Source organism: Drosophila innubila, assembly GCF_004354385.1.
Source record: "Drosophila innubila isolate TH190305 chromosome 2R unlocalized genomic scaffold, UK_Dinn_1.0 1_C_2R, whole genome shotgun sequence".
Classification (NCBI taxonomy): domain Eukaryota; kingdom Metazoa; phylum Arthropoda; class Insecta; order Diptera; family Drosophilidae; genus Drosophila; species Drosophila innubila.
The window spans coordinates 14,546,803-14,567,565 of record NW_022995374.1 but is presented as its reverse complement, the minus strand read 5'-3'; the positions used below and the strand labels follow the sequence as shown (position 1 = coordinate 14,567,565).

The following is a 20,763-nucleotide window of genomic DNA, read 5'->3' as shown; positions in this document are numbered from 1 at the left end:
TTAGGCGTTGCTGTTATCAAAGTCACTGTCGTTGCCAAAGTTGCTGCTGTCACATCACGTTGATTCTTACAAGGAACGCACTGAAAAAGGTCTTAAATCTAAACGTATTTTTAGTGTAATTAGTAGCTAATTGAAAATCAAAACCATTAACAAACATTTGCCGCCACATTTGAACTTACATAGATGTAGTTTAATAAAAGTATATTAATCCAAAACGAATTTGTATTCATCAGCCGATCATCTCGGGGATCACTCAAAATACAATATGTTAAATGCTGTAGTTCAATTGATGCCATTAATTATTAGTGTCATTTTGTTGCTTTTATCATCTATTGTTCCATTAGATTATGTACGACATGGTCCAAAGAATCAACTATTGTGCCAATGTGGACGATATTACAACACGGAGAATCGTCTGATGTTGCATCAGCGCGAGGAATGCCAGGACTTTAAACGTTTCCAGTGCGACTATTGCCTCAAGTGGTTCAAACGACGCTCCCATTTGAATCGTCACAAGAAGCTTCATAAGTCTGACTATGATACCTATAAACAACAAAACGAAGCAACAACAAAAATAGCAAAATCAACAGCAAGAAGTCGTACATCGAGTCGTCAATTGAGCGCATTCGACCCAATGGATCTCTATCCTTCCGATATCAGAGTGGAAAATGAAGCGAATTTTTTGAATTAAGTTAAGCAAGTGCTTGTTTTTTTGGAAAGGTCAGAAAAATTGGGGGCATATTGTTTATTGTTTCAAGTTAAAAAGGATGTAATTATTAGCCAAGTTCTCGTTAATGCCAAATTCTTAATTTTTATATGTAAATAAAATAAAAGAAAGAAAATCGCATTTGGAAAATGTATTTCTTTTTTTATTATCAACTGTAATTACTCTCTATCTTTCATTATATTTCTTCTTGTGTGTAAATACGCGCTTGTATGTTTGTCTGCCTGTTTTTATTATTACAAACTAATTTAATTTTGGTTTAGGCAACAACAACAACAACAACAACATGCAATGCCGTAATTAAGTTTTCCTTGATTTTTGGTTTTCTTCATTTTAGTTTATTTATTCTTTTATTTTGGATTTCTTTTCTCTTTGCAGTAATCACGCCAAGAAAGTACAATCTTCGCGGTCAGGAATCTGCCACGCCCAGTACCTCCAAGCAGCTTGCCCAAGCTGACAGGGAGTCGCCTGCAGCTTCAGAGATAAAAAGTGAGAACGAGGAGCCTTCAACTGCTGCTCGACAGTCGCCCAACAACAACAATAGCAGCAACATTAACAACAACAATGGCAAAAAACCGCTGGTTAACAATGCGGATGCTTTGATAGCACTACAGCAATTGGCTTCCATATCCACGGCTCGTTCGCTGCAGCATCTGGTGCCGCATTTGCCACACAATTTGCATATAGATACCAGCACATTGGTGGCAGGACGCAAGTTGCCGCGTCAGAGCTCCAAGAGAATGCCTCCCTACGAATCCAATCGTTGTCCACTTTGCGCACGCGTTTATCGCTCCCAGGCGTTTCTCAATGAGCATATGCGCAAGGAGCACTCGGTTTTGATTTAAGATTATTCGAGATTAATTTAATAATATGCAACATGTTCAACACATATCTATGGGCAAGCAACACTAGAATTTTCTAACGTTTTCTTGTATATTTATTTTTAAATTTTTCTACAAAATGATCAAGTTACAGCTAAAAAACATTTAAAGCACTCTATTTGTATTTCAAAATAAGTTATTATATATATTTTGTAGTATTAATAACATAAAGCGCTCACTGTTCAACCAAGAAAGTGGGATAAACAAAATGTTGCATGTTGTAAACGGAGCTAAGGCTGAATTTTGCAAAAAAAAAATGTTAATTGGATTCCATAATAGTTTTGTTAAAATTAATAAAATATATATATCAAAAAAGCGAAATATTTACCAAATTGAGACCAAAAATTACATATTATTATGCAACAGCCCATAATGAAAGGTATACAAATATAATTATATTAACTAATTATTATTAATTGTTAGTTGTTATTATTATCATAGTTAAGTAAACAGCCAAAACTCGCTTATCATTTAATCTCTACTATTTAAGTATTTTGGAAATTCGTTTTTCCAAGCATTTTTCTTCGTTTTGTTAGAAACTAAAGAAATTATTTACTATACATAAAAAAGGACCAATCTTAAGTTTTTATACGTGTTGCTAATAAAATTATATGATAAAGCACATGCCAAAAAAATATGCAAATTTAACTGAATTCAAAATGACTTTAATAGGAAACCAAATATATTTTATATAATTATAATTAAATTTTTATTAATATTTTTTTTTATTTTATGTTTATTTCATGTCATTTTAAAATGGAATCAAATGCAATTTAAATTGGTTTGTATATTATTTAAACTTTTGGTTCAATTTATTTGTTATTTATTTTTATGTTTTCTTTTTAATTACAGTTGGATTTTTCATTTGTCAAGTTTTACGAATTTTGTGGAAATTATTGTACCCAACAGGTAAATATTAATAATCTATCGAATTATAGATTCATATGTCTATGTATGTGTGCTAACATAGAGATACCATTTCGGTTCGCATTTTAATACAATAGACGATAATCCTTTAACCCAAACAGGTTTCAGAATATACGTGCGAGAGGGTGGTTTCGGTATCTGCCCTTGAAATCAATGCAATGTAGTCTATAGAAAACGAAAAAAATTGGCCAACCACAAAGCATAACTAACTGGACTGTACTATAGACTGAGTCCTTATCTGAGATCTCTCTTCTTTTCCCCGTCTCTCTTTGTTTCTCGCCCACACAAAACGAAATGGAATTCGGAAAAACATTTGTTGCACAGATAAATCACGTTCCGAGAGTCGGGGTTTTTCTCTAAAAATAAGTTTTCTCTGCCTACCTCTCACTCTAACAATACTTCTCTATTTTGCTCTCTGTTTCTCTTTGTGTATTTTATTTTTATGCTATATTCGTTTGCCTGCCGAACGGCTTTTGCTTTTGTGCTTCCCACGGCGCAACATTTCCATCAGTTTTCCATTTGCCAATGCGCAGGCGCACATTTCGTGCCTGTTTTTATTATTTGTTGCTGCATTTTCCACGTTTCCCTTTTGGGCTTTGCCTTCGCAAAGTCCAGTAAACAGGATACGACACAAACAGGCAAGTTCCAAGGGTCTCTGCCTGTTCTCTGTTCTATTCAAGCTATTTTTACTTCAATATAATATTCCTGGAAGCGTTCGACATGTTTGTGCGACAAGCGTAGATAATTTTTCTTTTCACTTAACTAATTAACAAAAAATTCTACATGAGTTCGAAATTAAGTAAAATTGTGTACTTTACACAAATTGCTAGAAACTTTAACTGTAAACGTTACACATATGAGAGTCTAACTATATACCAAAACCTCATTTGATTTCTGGTACGAAATTAAAATACATTCATTTAGTTATGTGTAAAGAAAATCACATTATTTTGTCATCGAATCTTTTTAATAATAGTTTCACCTGTTCGCTGGAGAAAAGGCTGCACTCTGTGTTGTTATTTAAGTTAGGCTTGAAATACTGAAAGTTGAAAATTTTAAACTCAAGTTTCAGTTTTAAATAACCCCTTTTTCGTAATTTGTATTAAACAACACTTTAAACTTGATTCTGATAACTTAAATTTTCTTGTTAAAATTAATACCAAATTGCTGAATAATTTTGACTTGGAAAGTTGCTCGTTCAAAAGTCATACATTTTACCGAAATAGTTACATATTTCGGGTCGTATCGGAAGAAATATTTTTTTTGGTTGGATTTTCTGATTCGGAGTAATATAGTTGCATGGGGTTCTTAGAACAAGTTAAAACCCGAAAATATGAGAAACTATGATTCAAATGTTTGCATTATAAAGTTTTTTCTTTATATTTTGAAAAGCATACAAGTTTATAGACAATTTTGGTTCTTCTGTCAACTCTATTTACTTGTAATCATTAAATGGCAATAACAAAATTGCAATAATTATTTTGTTTGCCTTGCCCTCCCTTAAGTTTTCAAATGTTGACCTTGAAATTTATATCTGAACATTTGCCAACAGCTGTAGTATTGAAAACACCCGAAACACCACCGGAAGCTGCTCGTAAACACGCACACAGACACAAACACATAGGCAGACGAATTACACACACACACATACACATATAAAGTAAATGTGCGCCTGCGCAAATGCTTTCCATCAATCGCTCTCTCTCTCTCTTTTCTTTTGCTCTCTCATTGTGCCACACTTTCAGTGTAGCTGTAGGAGAAAGTTTTCAGTATTGGGAAATTTGCCTGGAATATGCCAGAAATAGAATTCGAGAAGGCATGCGTGTTAGGTAGACAAAACGAAAAATGAGCATAGAATGGAAGAGAGTATAAATAAATCAAGGACCCGGATCAAGCCAGCCTTAAGCCTTGGGTACACTTGCTGTGCAAGCAGCAACAGATACACAGATACACACACACACACACATGCAGGCAGGCCAAAAACGAAACGAGATACATTTTCCGAATGTTCTGGCTGTTGTTGTTGTTGGTTTTGTTTGCCTGCCATTGGTTGCAGCTGCAACAGACGTTGCCGTTGGGATTTGAGGATGCGTTTGCCTGCAGCAGCAGCTTGGAAAATTGTTAAGCTGCCTCGCCGACTAGTGCAGTTTCGTTTGTGTTGCCGTGTAGACGCTTTTTCCGAGCGCTTCCGCGTGGGCGTCGAGTAAAGCTTTAACTGAAGCTAAAGCAAGTGATTAATATACAAACTTTGATCAAGTGACTTACTCTGAAAAGCTCGACGCCCGCAGCAAATTAAACTGCACTAACTAAATAAAGCTTTATACAACTAATTAATTTACTTTTCTTGTTTTTCTTTTTAGTTAAACATTTGGCGGCTGACACTTTGGATAAATTGCTGAACATTTTGTACAAAAATAGAACTAACCTATTTTCTCTGTTTTTCTAGATTGTGCGGCAGGTAATGAATGTATTTATTATGGTTTACGGTACATCATCCACCATCAAGAACAACACCACAACAACAACAACACATCTTCAGCAGCACCACAACAACAACAAAAATCACAACACAAGCAAAATTTTCATTTCATGTGCAAAAAAAAAAAACAACCAACTGACAACGGCTTTACAACATAATCATTATCATTTTCATTAAATGTGTTAATTAATAAAAAAAAAAAAACAAAACAATTCATAATAAAAGTTTTAATTATATGTTCTTAGCTGGACAGCGGCTTTTCAACATTTTCATTATCATTTTCATTAATTGTGTTAAATAATAAACGAAATCATAATAAATTTTTAAATTATGTGTTCTTAGCTTTATTTGTAATACTTGAAAAATATTATTTATGTATAACTTATGTTTGTAATTTGATTTTAATTAATTTGATATTGCATGCCACTAACACCATCTCTAATCCTTGCCACAAGCCACACTAAACCCAGCAGTCCAGGGTCTTAATCATTTGCTTTTTCATTTGTAATCATATTTTTCAGTTGATAATATCCGCACACACGGGAGATAATACGGATCATTTGATATTTAAAAAAGTGCTTAACTAATTGTAAAATGTTTCTGTTCACAGATTTGAGCCGTAAGGAGAACACTGCTCCGGCTATGGTCACTGAAAAGATCCAACGTGGTCTCCAGCGCAGCATACTCAATGTGAAGCGTGAGGAGCAAAAGTTGCAGTTGCCGGGCTCACGTCGTAAGCGTCTGTCCGTGTCGGAGGTGTCCGACATGTTGTTTGAATTTTACAAGACCAAGTCGGCCAAGGCACCGAAGCAACAGGATCCGACTGAGCTGAGTAAGTACGGTCACGGTCAGGTGTCGCCGACCTCTGCTGAGACATTGGAGCCGTCAAGCATTGCTGCCATTGCGGTTTATGGCGCTGCCTCAGAGACGGCTTCAAAAAACTTGATGGCTGATGAAATGCAACAACTGAGCGCTGCCGCTGCCGCTGGCCCATTTCATCCACGCCCCACATACACATCAAAGACAGCGGCGGCAACTGGCGCAGATTTGAATCTGACGCCTCGTGTCACAGCCATACCCACCTCCGTGCTGGTGGCCAATAATGCAGCAGCAGCAGCTGGAGCTGGAGCTGGAACTGGAGTTGACACAAAGCCACCAGCTGCTGCCATTGCCGAGGCCTTAATGCGCAACGGACTGCACAGCTTCCAGCAGCAACTGCGTGCTCAGGAGATTTTGCGACAACAGACACCACATCGGCTTGTCCACGAGGATGTGGACAGTGAACTGAACAACCACGACGAGGTGACACCCACCAAAATATTGGAGAATTTGTTGCGCAAGCAGCAGCAACGTAATATGCGCTATTCGGAATGTGAGAATGAACCAGGATTCTCGACAGAGGATGAGGATGATGCACGCTTTCATGCCTTTGATGATATACAGCTGATGGATCAGTCGACTGGCGCTGCTGGCGGCAAGTTTGGCAACTATTCACTGAGCATGTTTGCCTCCACTGCCAACAGCTCGTCCGGTTCGATCACGGAGGCACAGGCTCAGGCCTTTCGCCAACTGGAGTATCAGTGCAAACTCGAATACGGAGGCAGCAGCAGCAATTGCAGCACCGCCAGTCCCAATGGCATTGGCCTGGATGGCGAGCCTGTCTACGAGTGCCGTCATTGTGGCAAAAAGTATCGCTGGAAGTCCACATTGAGACGCCACGAGAATGTCGAGTGCGGTGGCAAGGAGCCATCGCATCAGTGTCCCTACTGTCCCTACAAGTCCAAGCAACGTGGCAATCTTGGCGTCCATGTGCGTAAACATCACACGGATCTGCCACAGTTGCCCAGCAAACGTCGCTCCAAGTACTCCATTAAAATGGACGGCGATTCCATGAGCATGAGCATGAGCGGTTCCATGTCCGATGATTCCCAGGGCAAGCTAATCATTGACTGCAATAAGTGATTGCGAATTTGAAGATACACAAGATACGATTTATACCAAATACATTGACTACAATACAATTCGGGGGGATAGCAGCTACAACTTTCAATTAATTTTATTATTATGTTTTAGCCCATTAATTGTGTCTTTAAATCTTAAAATTGTCTATGAACAACTACAAATCTAATGAATTATTTCTTGTCATTTTATGTGTCATCCCAAAAAATATTTTATGTTTAATTGTAATATTTTATTTTATCAATATACATCGTTTTTAAGGAGTGCAAACCATTCTAATCAAGCATATAATCAAAATCATAAGAAAACATTTAGTATTAAGACTTGATCAATATTTTAAAAGGCAACGTATTATTTACAACAATTTTTATAGATGATTTATATGTATTTTCGATGCGAAGAAGAAGAAACCCAATCGAGAGCAAAGACGGCAACGATTTATTGCGAATCTATGTTTAGTATTTAATTGTATTTTGCAAATATTTTTATATGGATTTTAATAGGCTAAGGAATTATAACTTTGGGCGATATTATGCAAAACCCGAGCCAATTTTAAGAACATTTCAAAAACACATATCCATAATAATAAAATGCCAAAATTTGTAGAGTTTTATTTTACCCATATATAAACCATATCCTAGTTTAGGAACACTATGGGCGCATCTAACTTTTATTAGTATTATATTATGGATTCTTGCCTAATCTTCCACTATTACGATCATACACAAAGATCTCTACGTATTTATTTATAATTTTGCTTAATCCTTAAACATTGCCTAGCCCTTTGACTGTCCAAGCGATCTCCTCGACTTATGCCATATTAGGTATTATTTTATTTAAAATTTTGACTGATTTTCAGCTAGAGATACTATTGCAAATCGATTGTGGATTTAACAAGTTTATTAATTTAAACAACTATAATATAATATTGACTTTTAAGACTGAAAGCAAATAAATATAGAATTTTTATTTTACAATTATATACCTACAACCAAAAAAAAAAAATATATATATATATACGAAAAAAGAAAAAAAAACAATTCCCAAACCAAAAATCAAATAATTTTTATATCCAAATGTACTTTTATCGTATTTTAAGTTCTTAATTGCCATTATCGGATGGAAATTTGAGATTAATTTCCAATTGAACGCCAAATGAGCGAAGACATTTTTTTGGAATGGTTTTAACAGTGCAACTGCCTTAAAACATTCAAATTGAAAAGCTAAGACATGTATTATCTTTAATCTATATACTCACAATGTTCACACTTTAAATAAAACACAATTATTTTAAATTTACAAATATAAATATGTATATAATTATTACTTTTTATTGGGATTTTGTACTTAATGTGTATCAAACAGCAAAAACAACAATACTTAATTTGTTTCAGAGGAGATTACAATGTGATTGGCGAGATAAGAGATAACGTAACTAACATAACACCATAATTTAGAAGAAATGCATACATACATACATATATTAAAAAAAACGGAATTAGATTTGCATCAGTAAAGGCTTTGTGTGTGTGCTGTTTACTTTTGATTGCAAGTTGTAAGAGTTCTGGAACTGTTTTCAATATGAACAACCGATGGCAACGGTCAAGAAGTCCTCAAAGCCAATGGTAATGGTGCCATTCTGCTGGGTATCCCGTTGCCTGAAAGCCTCCGTGAAGCGCTGAACCTGAACGCACAGCACAATAAACTGATCCACCGACACCTCCTTGTGGGTATTTGGATCACTCTTCTTCACCAGGAAATTTATGAATTCCGGCGAAAAGCGAAAGCCCATTTGGGTAAAAGCTGTGTGAGAACAGAAAGGGAACGAATTATAAGTATATACATGTGTGTATAAATTCAATTGGTAAAGTGTTGTTTTATGACAATTATGAAATAAGTAGTTGATTAAAAGTTAAACTTGAAAAACATTAAAATTATAAAGGAGCGATCACTAATTGAAAGTGTAAACTAAATGTACCCATTGATTTCCTTTGCTTACCTTGCGTTAGCTCACTTTCCTCGATATGGCCAGAACCATCTTGATCGTAGGTCTTAAAGACTTGTAGCCATTGATTGATATAGTTGTAAAGCTTCTCGAACTCAAAGATATCGATGGTGCCACTAGCGTCATTGTCGAACATGCCTGCAGTTAAAGAATATAAAAAGTGAGCTAATTAAAGTCAAATAAACACATAAAAGCGTTGAGTAAACAATCCAAAAAAATGTTTATCAAAATCGTGTCTCGGCTGTATGTCTAAGCAAATATACACGTGTGAACGTTTCTTTGGGGCACATGGCAAATATTTGTATATCGTCATAACTGTATACATATGTATATATATATAAAGTAGCCCCCATCCCACTGACTCATTGGAAATCCGCTCGGCTTTAAACATCGTTGCGTGTTGCGACTTACTTATCATGAGTTTGCATGCATTGTCCGAAAATTGCTCGCCACGCCCATTGATCAGAGCCGCCTGCAGCTCAGCAGAGTTGATCTTGCCAGAGCGGTCTCTGTCCACCATAGCGAACCATTGCTGTGCTTGTGGCGAGACTTGAGCATTTTGTGGGGGAAATGCTCCAGGGGGAGCAGCATAGCCACCAGCAGGTTGAGCGTAAGGATTGTAGCCGCCACCCTTTAACAGTGAAGTACACGCATTAAGAAGTGCTTATGACAATTTAATCATACTTACGTAGGACATGTTGCTCAATTTAATGGAATTTGCTCTTATTAAGCACGACACACAAGCGAGAAAGCACAGCTGTGAATTAGAGCTGCCAATATTGTAGAAGAAAAAGTAAGCACGACGAAAGTTGCCCATCTAGTACAAATTTACGATCTGGTTCGATTTTTAACGTAAAAAAGGTGAATCTCAGAAAAAGGTACACGGAATAAATGTACCCTTTTTTAAATTTTCTAAATTTTTACGCTAAATTTTTGCAATATTTTTATTATAATTTTTTCGATTTTCTAATATTTTTCTTTGAATTAATTTTGTAACTTCTTATCCCCGAGCGGTGACTAACTTCAAATCTTAAAATATTAACGTTTATTTTATATAATTAAGAATTTTCATCAAATTCTTAATTATGGCTAAATTAACTAAAATGAGCTCACACTTGAACTTTGCGCCTTTTAAAATCGTTCCGATTAAGTTCAATTGAACTAGTCACAAAAGTGGACGAGCCACATAGCAGCTCTGCTGTTATCGATATACATCTATCGTTGAGATATCGTTTCTATCTGTGTATGTGTGAAAAGCCGGCGTAAACAAGCAAAAATTCGCAAACAAAATGTCGCATTTCGTAAGTATGGAGGTTTTTTCAAACTATCAAAAGTATATAGACAATGAACAGGAATTGCGAGAGGTAAGCAACAATGTGTGGTATTTGTAGCAAATACAAAACTTATGATTAAATACTTTTACAGAACATTCGCATTGTGGTCCGTGAAATTGAGCATCTGGCCAAGGACGCCACAATTCACCTGCAGGTCATACACTCTGATTTGAGCAAAAGTAAGTAATTATGGCTTGCCATCAAGTACGATGCATTACATTTGTCCTTACTTTACCCTACAGTCAACAATGCCTGCACATTGGCACGTCAGCAGATCGAAGCCTGCGCTAAGAAATATGAAAAGCTGTCCACATTGGTGCCACCTGGACAATACTACCGGTAAGATATGATTGGAGAAATTCACAGCAAAGTGTTGTAGGCGTCTAATGTGCCACTTTTGGTATATAAAGGTATTCCGATCATTGGACTTACATTACCCAACGCTTGATTTTTCTGATTGCGTTGGTCATTTACCTGGAGGCGGGCTTTTTGGTGACGCGCGAAACGGCCGCTGAAATGCTTGGCTGTAAGTAACGCTAGCTTAACAGTATAAAAAAATCATATTTAAAAAATGTAACAAATATCAACAGTAAAAATCAAGCATTCGGATGGTTTCCATTTGGATATTGAAGATTATTTGTTGGGCATTTTGTTGCTCGCCTCGGAGCTGTCACGCTTCGCCACCAATTCCGTCACAATGGGGGACTACGAGCGTCCCTTGAATATATCCCATTTTATTGGTGACCTCAACACAGGATTTCGTTTGCTCAATATGAAAAACGATGGATTACGCAAACGTTTCGATGCTCTCAAATACGATGTTAAAAAGATTGAGGAAGTTGTCTACGATGTCAGCATTCGTGGACTATCGAATTCCGCCGATAACAAGGATCAGCCTAAAGCTGATCCTGTCGAATAATTTAATCTGCATAGTGTTACTTAACCGAAAACAATACAATTAATATCAATGAAAGTGAAAGACATACTTTAAGTTTATCCAGGCATTTTGTTTTTGTTTTATCATGTGAAATGAATTGAAATTAAAAATAAATAAATTGCAGTTAGAGATAATTGCATGCACATGGTCACCCTGTTCTACCCGTCTCGTCTCACATTGTCAGCTTCGATCATATGGTCGAACATTCGCGTTGCGCATTATTGCGCTCTCACAGAGTTTACATCTCTCTGGCTCAGAGTCGGCTCTTCAGTCTCTTTTGTTGCGTTGGTTCGCTTACAACGTTGTGCGCGCGTCGACGTTGCCTCTGTAAAGTGTTGTTTTTGAGTTATTTTCGTCTTTTGTGTTTTTCGTTCCGCTTTCAATATAGGCCCATTTGGATAAACTTTAATCGCCTTTAATTAGACTGCAATTAAAACGAGTTCTTTGTATAAAGGAAATACATAAACATATGTAAGTGAAGGGTTTCTTGTGTACTTTTGCTTGTGTATTCACAATAAAATGGGAAAAAAAAGGCGCCTTGTCTCACGCAGGCGCCGTGCATTCACCTTTGAATGCGACTAATGCAATTGCTCAGTAACACTTACCTGAAAATTAACTATGGTCTAGCAACCTACTCTACGTAGCATTGCTTAATACTAACAACTTCAACCTGTTTCTTTTATTTGGGTCACAAGCAAGCCCCTCTTTTCAATTTTCCACTCATATGCAGCGGCTTGGAAACTCGTTGCGGTAAACAGAAAGCATACATACATACAAAAACAACTATTACCACACAGTTTGCTGCTGCGCTGTTGCTTATGCTGCCGTTGGGATTGTTTTTGTTATTGTTGTTCTTTTTTATTTTTAAAATTTTTTCTTTTCTTCACACACTCGCTCAGCGAGGTTCAAAGTCCAAGCAGCAAGTCAGCTACGCTCTCAGTTGAGTGGGTGAGCGAAAGCTCAGACAGACGACAGCAGCAGCAACACTGTTTTGCATTGTAAACAACTGAGAAAGAGACACACAGACACGAGCGCAGACAGGTGCACTTGTGTGGGAGCATGCCAGCTAGAGTGCCTGCTCTGGTGTGTCTATGTGTGAGTGGAACGAACTAATTGAAAAAGACAACAACAAGTGGCGAAACCTTAAGAAAATATCATGCACGAGTAATCCTACAAAATGTTTTTTTTAATAACTATGTACATTCCCATTTTTTAAGTATAATAAGCTGTTTTACTGTTACATTAAAAGCTGAAATTGTAAAGATATAATCATTTGCATATGCTATGAGAGTGTTCATTTAACCCGCGGTGAATGATATAACAAAGCAGGGCAGATCCGAATTCGAAATGAGCTTAACTGGTTCCTATCCACCCCTTCTCCGTTTCAGAGTCGTTAGAGACACGACTACGCGTACTGAGGATTTCGTTTCAGCATTTCAAGTTTGTGTACAGTTCAAAGTCCAAGCTCAAGAGTGATGTGGATGTAGATGTGACTGTGGCGTATTCCGAATATAATTTTCGATATAAATGCTTATGATCTTTCAAGGCTGTTAAGTCAGGGGCTCAAGACAAATTGCCCTCATTTCTAGGCAAATACTTGGAAGTTTTTTATAATTATTATCGTCTTCCGTGACTCTTTTTAAACGTATGATAAGAGACTTTTGGGCTAATTTGGCTGATAAGCGACTTTGTTGTCTGCGACAAAATGCCAACCAGACTGCTACAATGTGTCACTAATTGTTGTAGGTTACTTCGTAGTAAAAATTTGGCAATACTTGAAAAATTACGCGTACAAGCCGCGTGCCCACTTCTTATCGATATTTGATAACAGTTCATTTTTATTGCGTTCTAGCTTATGGGCCTTACGACCCCACTGTTCGATTGAACTTTGAATAGGCGATAATTGCGATACGAAAAAAAAAGAAATACTGAAATTATATTATAAATAATATCTTATCGCTGCTTTCAAAAAACTATTTCTGACGTTATAAGATCGCTTCACAAGCAACTTATCAGCTTAAATAAACATAAAAAGAAAAGAATCGTCAACTATTGATAAAGCGTTATCAGTTGAAGAGATTCTGTACACCCCCAAGGGTGTGGAGGCCGTTAGCTAGAATAAACACGCTAAGCATTTCAATTGCATAAATATTTGCTTAATATTAACTTTTTTTTAAGTGTTTTCCGAGTGCGACTTGTTCCAGATGTTCATGCCACAGTTCAAAGTGCAGAAACTACAATCCTAATAATAAGTTTAGCTAGTATATCTTCAAGCATATTTATTCAGTGTGTGGATAAATATATGTATGTATGTTTGACAGCAACAAATAGTCGTATATTTTGCACCGTCATAATTTCTCTTCCATGCAAATATATCTAGCGATCCCCATATATTATGCTATTTTTATAGTTGCGCCTCGGGAGAGATATATGACACAGCCCTAGGCCCCCGAGAAGGGGGCGTGTATGTGTGTGACACGAACGAACGAAATGCACATGGTAAAACTTACAAATACAACTGAGAGTGCAAATGTATGTATGTTTGTGAGTGCAAGTGTGTATATACTTGTTGTTGTCGATGATAAACCTTTATCGACGACAACGACCGGCAATGGTCCATAAGCGTCTTTGTCACTCACACTCTCTGCAAAGCGAGCCCCCCTTCTTGCACTGCCTTACTCTCTCGCTCTCGCTGTCACTCTCCCGCTCTCCGGCTCTCTTACTGTGACGCAGCAGAGAAGCAGACACTCATACGTGTCTTAACTACACACACAAGCATATTTATGTATGTAACATGCACACGTCTGACTATATCTGTAGCTGTATCTGTATCTGTATATGTAACCGGCGACGGTTGTTCGGTTTTTTGAGACCCCAAGCGCCTCGCCACGCAGTTGAATCAGTTGACGCTCTTCGTTCAAGCGATCAAGTTGTTTGTTTCTCTATTTTCGTAACGCTTTCGAGTCTTATTGCAAGCCACAAAAATAATCAAAGTTATTAACGATAATATCGCGAGTTCAATTACAATATTTGCATATAAATTAATCAAGTAATTGAGTGTATTGTTTGTAAACGAAATTAAAATTGAAAGGTTTGTTTTACGTACTTTGTTATTCTTTTTCACCTCGAATAATTGAAGGTCACATTAAAAGAAACAATTTCTGCATTGCAATGCAATTTCTCACAGCTTACGTTGCACTCGCTTTGCTCTTTTTCTACTATTGTTGTTTATTTGTCTTTCCTAGTCATTGCCCTACTTAAACTAATGCCACTCTATGCCCAATTTTTGAGTGTTCACATTATTTTTGTAACACCCTGATAAGCAGATAAGAGCGCACAAGTCTCTTATCAACTATATTTTTTTTTTTTGAGATTTTTTCGAGTTTTCTTTTTTGTTATATAAACAGATCTGCACAGGTTCAAGATGCTTGAGTTTAATTCTTTAAATCCGTTTAAAAAAATAAAAAACAGCAATTGAAAATTTTTTGATTGAGTATACGAACCTGTTGCTAAAAAAATAAAACATAGAAAATGTCAAGAAATAATATATAATTGGACTTTGAACCATCGTGCCCAGCGCAAAATAAATCAAATTAAACATCAACAGCAGCAGCAGCATGCATGCTTATTTTATTTTTATTTTTCTTTTTGCTTTGCTCTGTCTCCAACACACAAGCAAATAAATAAGCAAATAAATATGTATGCACGCACATACATAAAAATTCAAAAGCCGGTAGCGATCGTCTAGAAAAATATATATATTAAGCATACGCAGCGTGGCCGCCTGTTGAAAAGTAGGTCAAACGAAAATAAAACTGTTGTCTTGTGTCGATTTTGTTATTGTTTGTTGTTGATGACTATTAGCAATTGAATTAGCCTTCAGTTTAAGCGTGGTCTTTGCTTGGAGTTCAACTCAACCAAGGTTTATGGTTAGACACAGAAAACAACTTTTCAAGTTTACTCTTGGCAAGCTGATAAAAACAAATAACATGATTTTTAAATACATACGTAGCCCACTCACATTTATTAAAAAACAATTAGTATGCACATAAACAATGCAATTTGTGATTTAAATGATTCTCTGCTCTCACAAAACACTTGATAAATCAATCTACGAGTACTTTCTACTGTTATATGTCTGATAGCAACAATTATTCGTAGTTATTGAACCAATCAAGTGTCAATGGAATTGCGATGCCAAACAATGAGCTAGACAGACACAATCATTGGCTAATGATTGCATTCGATTCATAGCGAATCATCTGAGCTTTCAGCAATCTTATATGATGGTACTTATTCGGGGTTATCTCCTAGAGAATGCGCGAAGTTTTCGGTGACGTCAATCATCAATATTATGTGAATCTGTTATGACATCGAAAATGTGAGCACGAAGCTACATATATTCAATGTGCTCAGCTATGTAATTAATAAACAATAATCGAGAAATGCAAACTGCGATCATTATCAAAGTTCAAAATGCAATTGCGATGCATGTGTAAAGAGTATAAAGCCTAGGATTGCAACGGAGATTTGATTAAATATTATTGTAGATTGTATCTAATAATAAAACTCCAAAAATTGTTTCAATTAAAACAAATTTTAAAAAATCTAAGCAAAAAAACAAAAAAAATATTAATTTAAAAATGCTAGAGTATATATAAATAAGTTTTTAGTGTGTTTACCATGAAAAAAATAAATACATAATATTATTAGATCCCCAAATTCCTAAGCACTGCTAATGACTACATAATGTAACTGATAGATACAAGCGTTATTTGTGATTAAAACACGTATCTAATCTGTTTTTTTGTGATTTTTTTTGCAGCGTGATTAAGTAAAAGTGAATCGGTATGGCTGAAGCCCATTCCGCCGTTGCCTTCTCGTTTGCGATCACGCACGAGGGCTTCGACATCAACTATGACCATGAGGTGCTTAATCTTGTGTGGAACTCCGGCGTGCGCTCCTGGAAGAAGCGCATGGCACGTGCCCGGGTAATTATGCAATTGATAGCAAATGTGAAACTGAATGCACTTTTCATTCGCTCCGTTTATTTTATAGAACGGCATTCGGAATGGTGTGTATCCGGCGCACATACAAAGCCTTTGGCTGATCACTGCCATTGCGCTGGGATTGCACTTTGCCGGCTATCAGGCACCCTTCAATCTGACCAACAGACTTTTGGTGCATCTGCCGAGCAACACAATGAACTGGCAGATCACCGCGTGCTTTTTGGCGGCACTCGTTATCTGGCTTTCCATATGCTTTACGATGCGTTACACGCTGAAACTGTTGCTCATCTACAAGGGCTGGATGTATGAGTCAAGAGCGCCAGGCAGTCGTGTATCCATACCCACCATGCTCTGGGTGGCAGTGGTCCGTGTCCTCTCCAGCTGGAATAAGCCAGGCCTATACAGTTTTCAGGGCTCGTTGCCACGCCTGCCATTGCCCTCCGTGAAGGATACAATGACACGTTATCTTCGTTCAGTGCGTCCACTCCTCGATGATGACAACTACAAACGCATGGAGGGATTGGCTAAGGAGTTTGAGCAAACGATTGGCAAGAAACTGCAATGGTATCTGATATTAAAGAGCTGGTGGTCCACAAACTACGTCTCAGATTGGTGGGAGGAGTACGTCTACCTGCGCGGTCGCAGTCCACTCTGTGTCAACAGCAATTTCTATGGCACCGATGCCATCTTCATGAATCTCACCAATGTTCAGGCAGCGCGTGCTGCCAATGTCATCTCATTGCTGCTCAACTTTAGACGCCTGATTGAGCATCAGGAACTGCAGCCAATTATGGTGCAGGGCATGATTCCACTCTGCTCCTGGCAATATGAACGCACCTTCAACACGGCTCGCATACCTGGACTCGAGACGGATCGTATTGTCCACTACAGGGACTCCAATTACATTGTGGTTCTGCACAAGGGATGCTACTACAAGATGATCATCTACTACAAGGGACGCATTCTTCGTCCTTGCGAGCTGCAAGTGTAAGTTAAGCTATTTAAGAGAAGATATGAGTTTCTGTTCACTTCTTCACTTCTATCTATTTACAGTCAAATTGAAGATATAATGAAGGCCAAGGCCACTCCAGTGGATGGTGAGGAGCATTTGGCTGCTTTGACCGCCTGGAATCGCTCCAAGTGGGCCGAGACACGCAACACGTTCTTCTCGCGGGGCGTTAATCATGTTTCATTGCGTACCATTGAATCCGCTGCCTTTGTGCTCTCACTCGACGAGGAGCCTTTTGAGTTCGATCTGAAGCGTCCGGAGCTGTTGGACTCGTTTGGCAAGAAGCTGCTTCATGGCAATGGCTATAATCGTTGGTTTGACAAATGCTTCACCGTCTGCGTCGGCAGCAATGGAAGAGTTGGCTTTAATGCCGAGCACACTTGGTAAGTGTTTAGTTTGCATTTATTTACAAATATCACACAGTTTTTCAGCTACCAGAAAATTGTCAGAGTCTTATCTATTTAAACTCAATAAAATATAACATATATATTGTGTATAAAGGTCTGATGCTGCCATCGCCTCACACATGTGGGAGAATCTGATCGTTGATGATCTTGTATCGGACGGGTAAATTTCAAGATTATATACAGATATACCTTTGATGGTGTGAGGCTGCTGACATTTTGTATATATATGGCATATATGTACATATTATTTTTATATATTTTAAATTAATTATAATTTAATATTGGTTGTGGCCCAGACAATAATATTTATGCATTTTTTTATAGGGCGGACGCACCGGTTATGGGACATCTATGGGAAAGTGTATTTGGTGATGATATTGATGGGTAAAACTAAAATTATTGCTTAGATAATCTAACTGCCTCTCCATGTTATATACTTTTTAATTGTTCCATGATATAATTCTATATGTATAACTAACTAATGCTTTAAAACCAAAATTTGAACTAAAAAAATCTAACTATCATTTATTTAGTTCTATTTATATTCTTTGAAAGAGTTTCATGATTTTATTCTATATATGTTATAATTAACTAAAGTTTTATACTCGTTTCATGACTAACAATTCTTAACTTAATTTACTAAACTAACAGACTATAATTACTATGCATTTCTATGTTCTAAACAATTGCACATGACGCTCTATTAATTTAATTTTTATCCGACTCTCTGACAGATATGATGAGGCTGGCAATACAAAAGGCACACCCGAGTTCCAGCCCCCAACGCCAACGCGTCTTAACTGGGATCTGAAGCCGTGTCTGGCACAGATTGAGGAGGCAACCGTCTGTGCCACCAAGCTGATCAATGAGGTCAATCTGCGCATATTGGTGCACCAGGAGTACGGCAAGGGATTCATGAAGAAGTGTCGCCTTTCGCCTGATGCCTACATACAGATGGCCCTGCAGTTGGCCTATTATCGCGATGCTGGACGCTTCTCGCTAACCTATGAGGCCTCCATGACACGCCTGTTCCGTGAAGGTCGCACTGAAACTGTGCGTCCCTGCACCATTGAGTCGGCTGCGTGGGTCAAGGCGATGCAGGATCCCAGCACAACGGTAGGTGAACTGTTAAACTATAACTATAAAATATGCTCATATTGTTGGTTTCCATTACAGAATGATCATCGTGTGCAACTGCTGAAGGATGCCTGCGATCGCCATCAGTTGGGCTATCAGGATGCCATGTGTGGACGTGGCATTGATCGTCATCTGTTCTGTCTGTATGTGGTGTCCAAGTACCTGGAAGTTGATTCACCCTTCCTCAACGAGGTGCTCAGCGAACCCTGGCGTCTGTCCACTAGTCAAACTCCTCATGGCCAAACGCCCAAAATGGATTTGAAGAAGCATCCAAATTGCATCAGTGCCGGCGGTGGCTTTGGACCCGTTGCGGATGATGGTTATGGTGTATCCTATATTATAGCTGGTGAAAATTTGATTTTCTTCCATATCTCAGCAAAGACCACGTGTCCGATAACCGTAAGTGACCATCATTAATATATCTTCATTTATCTATCTCAAAATGATTTTAACTGCAGGATGTAAATCGATTTTCGGAGCACATTTGCCAGGCTTTGGCCGATATTCGTTCAATGTTTGAGCAGCACATGAAGGATCATCCCAAGCCCGCCAAGACAATCACAAATGGCAAATCTACATAATCCATAGTCCTATTTGTAGTGAAACTCTTGCGAGATTCTTGTTAGCATTTGTTTTTACTTTTCTAGTTATTCGTTTTTACAATCATCATACATATTGTCTATTGTAAGTTTTCCATTTAAGTGCAAAAGTGCTTGAAGAAGTTCTAAAACAAAATTCATGCGAGATGAGCAATGCAATTTTATACATAAAAAAAACAACAGAAAAACATAACTAAATGATGAATTTGTGTGACAACTTGGCTGACTTTTAAGATCTAGTTTTAGCAACTTTTTGCACAATTTGCTGTTTCTCAATTAATTAGTATGTAAATGCAAAACGTTTATGTAACTTAAGTAGTAGAAAAATAAATATATGTATAAAGCATCACGCGGCCAGAGGATTGGCATGTATCGTTACTCCATTGATCTTCTTATCCACATGCGGGCGATAGTTCTTTGGATTTACGGGCAATTTCTCCAGCTCATCCAGGGCATCAAATCCGTCGATTACACGGCCAAAGAGCGTATATTTCAAATCCAGATTCGGCTGTGCGGCGTAGGTAATGAAAAACTGGCTGGCGTTTGCATTGGGTCCATTATTTGCCATTGAAACCATTCCTCTATCCGTGTGCTACAATATAAAAGGTGGCTTTAGCAGAAGTCTCTCAAGAAACATATGTGCGGCAAGTAGTACTACCTTTATGGTCTCCTTGAACTCGTCATCGAACTTTGTACCCCAAATGGACTGCCCATTCTTGCCCGTGTTTGTTGGATCGCCGGTTTGCACAATGAATCCCTTAATATTCCGTATGAAACAACAGCCACTGTAATAATCGCTTGCACAGAGAGCCAGAAAATTCTCACAGGCTTTGGGGCAAGACTCGCAAAAGAGCTCGATTTTGATATCGCCCACGTCGGTGTGCAGTGTAACTGACTAGAAATTATTATAAATAATTGCAATTAACTCAATAATTAAGTAAATTGTGTTTGTTTACCATTTTAGCAGCTGAGTGTCGAATTTCGAGTTCGAAAACAGTAAGTTGGCTGCAGTCGCTTATCGATAGATCGATTTTTAAAAACCAAATCAAATGGGTTCAAGGATGCCACCCTGTTTTATACTCACTCTCATTAGAGATGCAAATTTGGGTAAGAGCATCGATGCATCGTAAAATTAAATTAATTAATTTTAATAAAGGCTTGAAGCTCGTCAGCCCTCGGGAAGAGAAGAGGTAAAATTTAATTCGAAAAAAAAAAAACAAAAATATCATAAAACTACGAAAATTTTGCAAAAATTTTAAAAATTCTATCTAATATGAAAAAAAATCTAAAATAAGGTACAAAAATGTAGAATACCTTTTTTCGAAAATGTACTTTTTTTTAGTAAAAATAATTAAG

The 20,763-nt window shown here is 37.5% G+C and overlaps 5 protein-coding genes and 2 long non-coding RNA genes across 12 annotated transcripts in view; 3 read left to right on the top strand and 4 right to left on the bottom strand.

The window, feature by feature from the left end:
* The window catches only part of LOC117783624 (longitudinals lacking protein, isoforms N/O/W/X/Y), a 71,292-nt gene extending 63,703 nt beyond the window's left edge, over positions 1 to 7,589 (top strand). Inside the window, exon 7 of one of the 4 annotated variants that reach the window (XR_004617376.1) lies at positions 5 to 215. Coding sequence is in view for 3 of the 4 variants with exons in the window: in XM_034621111.1 (XP_034477002.1) it covers positions 5,622 to 6,973 (1,352 nt within the window). In the remaining variant the exon portion in view is untranslated. Of the gene's footprint in view, positions 1 to 4; positions 216 to 344; positions 857 to 1,102; positions 1,628 to 5,621 lie in introns of those variants that run through there. The other 3 variants (XM_034621111.1, XM_034621119.1, XM_034621123.1) reach the window with 3 other exon arrangements.
* LOC117783634 lies at positions 28 to 14,054 on the bottom strand. The gene is made up of 3 exons (XR_004617378.1): positions 14,041 to 14,054; positions 4,115 to 4,120; positions 28 to 91 (listed from the first exon to the last, which is right to left on the bottom strand). It is a non-coding gene; the product is annotated as an uncharacterized LOC117783634 (long non-coding RNA).
* Positions 8,284 to 9,780, bottom strand: LOC117783631 (peflin). Its single transcript, XM_034621134.1, has 4 exons — positions 9,664 to 9,780; positions 9,387 to 9,606; positions 8,970 to 9,113; positions 8,284 to 8,773 (listed from the first exon to the last, which is right to left on the bottom strand). The coding sequence occupies exons 1-4, from the start codon at positions 9,670 to 9,672 to the stop codon at positions 8,547 to 8,549; spliced, it is 600 nt and encodes a 199-aa protein (XP_034477025.1). The 5' UTR covers positions 9,673 to 9,780; the 3' UTR covers positions 8,284 to 8,546.
* LOC117783630 (translin) lies at positions 10,207 to 11,402 on the top strand. Its single transcript, XM_034621133.1, has 5 exons — positions 10,207 to 10,339; positions 10,401 to 10,488; positions 10,552 to 10,648; positions 10,720 to 10,835; positions 10,900 to 11,402. Exons 1-5 carry the CDS (start codon positions 10,265 to 10,267, stop codon positions 11,226 to 11,228), a joined length of 705 nt encoding a protein of 234 aa, XP_034477024.1. The 5' UTR covers positions 10,207 to 10,264; the 3' UTR covers positions 11,229 to 11,402.
* Positions 11,522 to 12,026, bottom strand: LOC117783633. Its single transcript, XR_004617377.1, has 2 exons — positions 11,852 to 12,026; positions 11,522 to 11,670 (listed from the first exon to the last, which is right to left on the bottom strand). It is a non-coding gene; the product is annotated as an uncharacterized LOC117783633 (long non-coding RNA).
* On the top strand, positions 11,582 to 19,756 carry LOC117783626 (carnitine O-palmitoyltransferase 1, liver isoform). Of its 3 annotated transcripts, none has more exons than XM_034621130.1 (8): positions 11,582 to 11,717; positions 16,072 to 16,237; positions 16,305 to 17,242; positions 17,309 to 17,647; positions 17,766 to 17,831; positions 18,406 to 18,787; positions 18,848 to 19,207; positions 19,267 to 19,756. In XM_034621130.1, exons 2-8 carry the CDS (start codon positions 16,097 to 16,099, stop codon positions 19,387 to 19,389), a joined length of 2,349 nt encoding a protein of 782 aa, XP_034477021.1. In that variant the 5' UTR covers positions 11,582 to 11,717; positions 16,072 to 16,096; the 3' UTR covers positions 19,390 to 19,756. The 3 variants fall into 3 exon arrangements, with proteins under 3 accessions (XP_034477021.1, XP_034477020.1, XP_034477022.1); XM_034621129.1 differs by lacking the exon at positions 11,582 to 11,717 and adding an exon at positions 14,157 to 14,337; XM_034621131.1 differs by lacking the exons at positions 11,582 to 11,717; positions 17,766 to 17,831 and adding exons at positions 14,160 to 14,337; positions 17,996 to 18,055.
* Positions 19,428 to 20,425, bottom strand: LOC117783632 (peptidyl-prolyl cis-trans isomerase-like 3). Its single transcript, XM_034621135.1, has 3 exons — positions 20,364 to 20,425; positions 20,066 to 20,302; positions 19,428 to 19,999 (listed from the first exon to the last, which is right to left on the bottom strand). Exons 1-3 carry the CDS (start codon positions 20,364 to 20,366, stop codon positions 19,754 to 19,756), a joined length of 486 nt encoding a protein of 161 aa, XP_034477026.1. The 5' UTR covers positions 20,367 to 20,425; the 3' UTR covers positions 19,428 to 19,753.
* Between the last annotated feature and the right edge of the window lie 338 nt (positions 20,426 to 20,763).

Bases quoted from the DNA above. Each gene is read 5' to 3' on its own strand.
- LOC117783630 (XM_034621133.1), top strand. From the start codon at position 10,265: ATGTCGCATTTCGTAAGTATGGAGGTTTTTTCAAACTATCAAAAGTAT. The intron at 10,489-10,551 runs GTAAGTAATTAT...TTTACCCTACAG, and splicing joins ACACTCTGATTTGAGCAAAA to TCAACAATGCCTGCACATTG. The intron at 10,836-10,899 runs GTAAGTAACGCT...AAATATCAACAG, and splicing joins GGCCGCTGAAATGCTTGGCT to TAAAAATCAAGCATTCGGAT.
- LOC117783626 (XM_034621130.1), top strand. From the start codon at position 16,097: ATGGCTGAAGCCCATTCCGCCGTTGCCTTCTCGTTTGCGATCACGCAC. The intron at 17,243-17,308 runs GTAAGTTAAGCT...ATCTATTTACAG, and splicing joins CGTCCTTGCGAGCTGCAAGT to TCAAATTGAAGATATAATGA. The intron at 18,788-18,847 runs GTAGGTGAACTG...TTTCCATTACAG, and splicing joins TGCAGGATCCCAGCACAACG to AATGATCATCGTGTGCAACT.
- LOC117783632 (XM_034621135.1), bottom strand. The intron at 20,000-20,065 runs GTAGTACTACTT...TTTATATTGTAG, and splicing joins AGTTCAAGGAGACCATAAAG to CACACGGATAGAGGAATGGT.
- LOC117783631 (XM_034621134.1), bottom strand. The intron at 9,114-9,386 runs GTAAGTCGCAAC...CTTTAACTGCAG, and splicing joins TGCATGCAAACTCATGATAA to GCATGTTCGACAATGACGCT. The intron at 8,774-8,969 runs GTAAGCAAAGGA...GTTCTCACACAG, and splicing joins GGAAAGTGAGCTAACGCAAG to CTTTTACCCAAATGGGCTTT.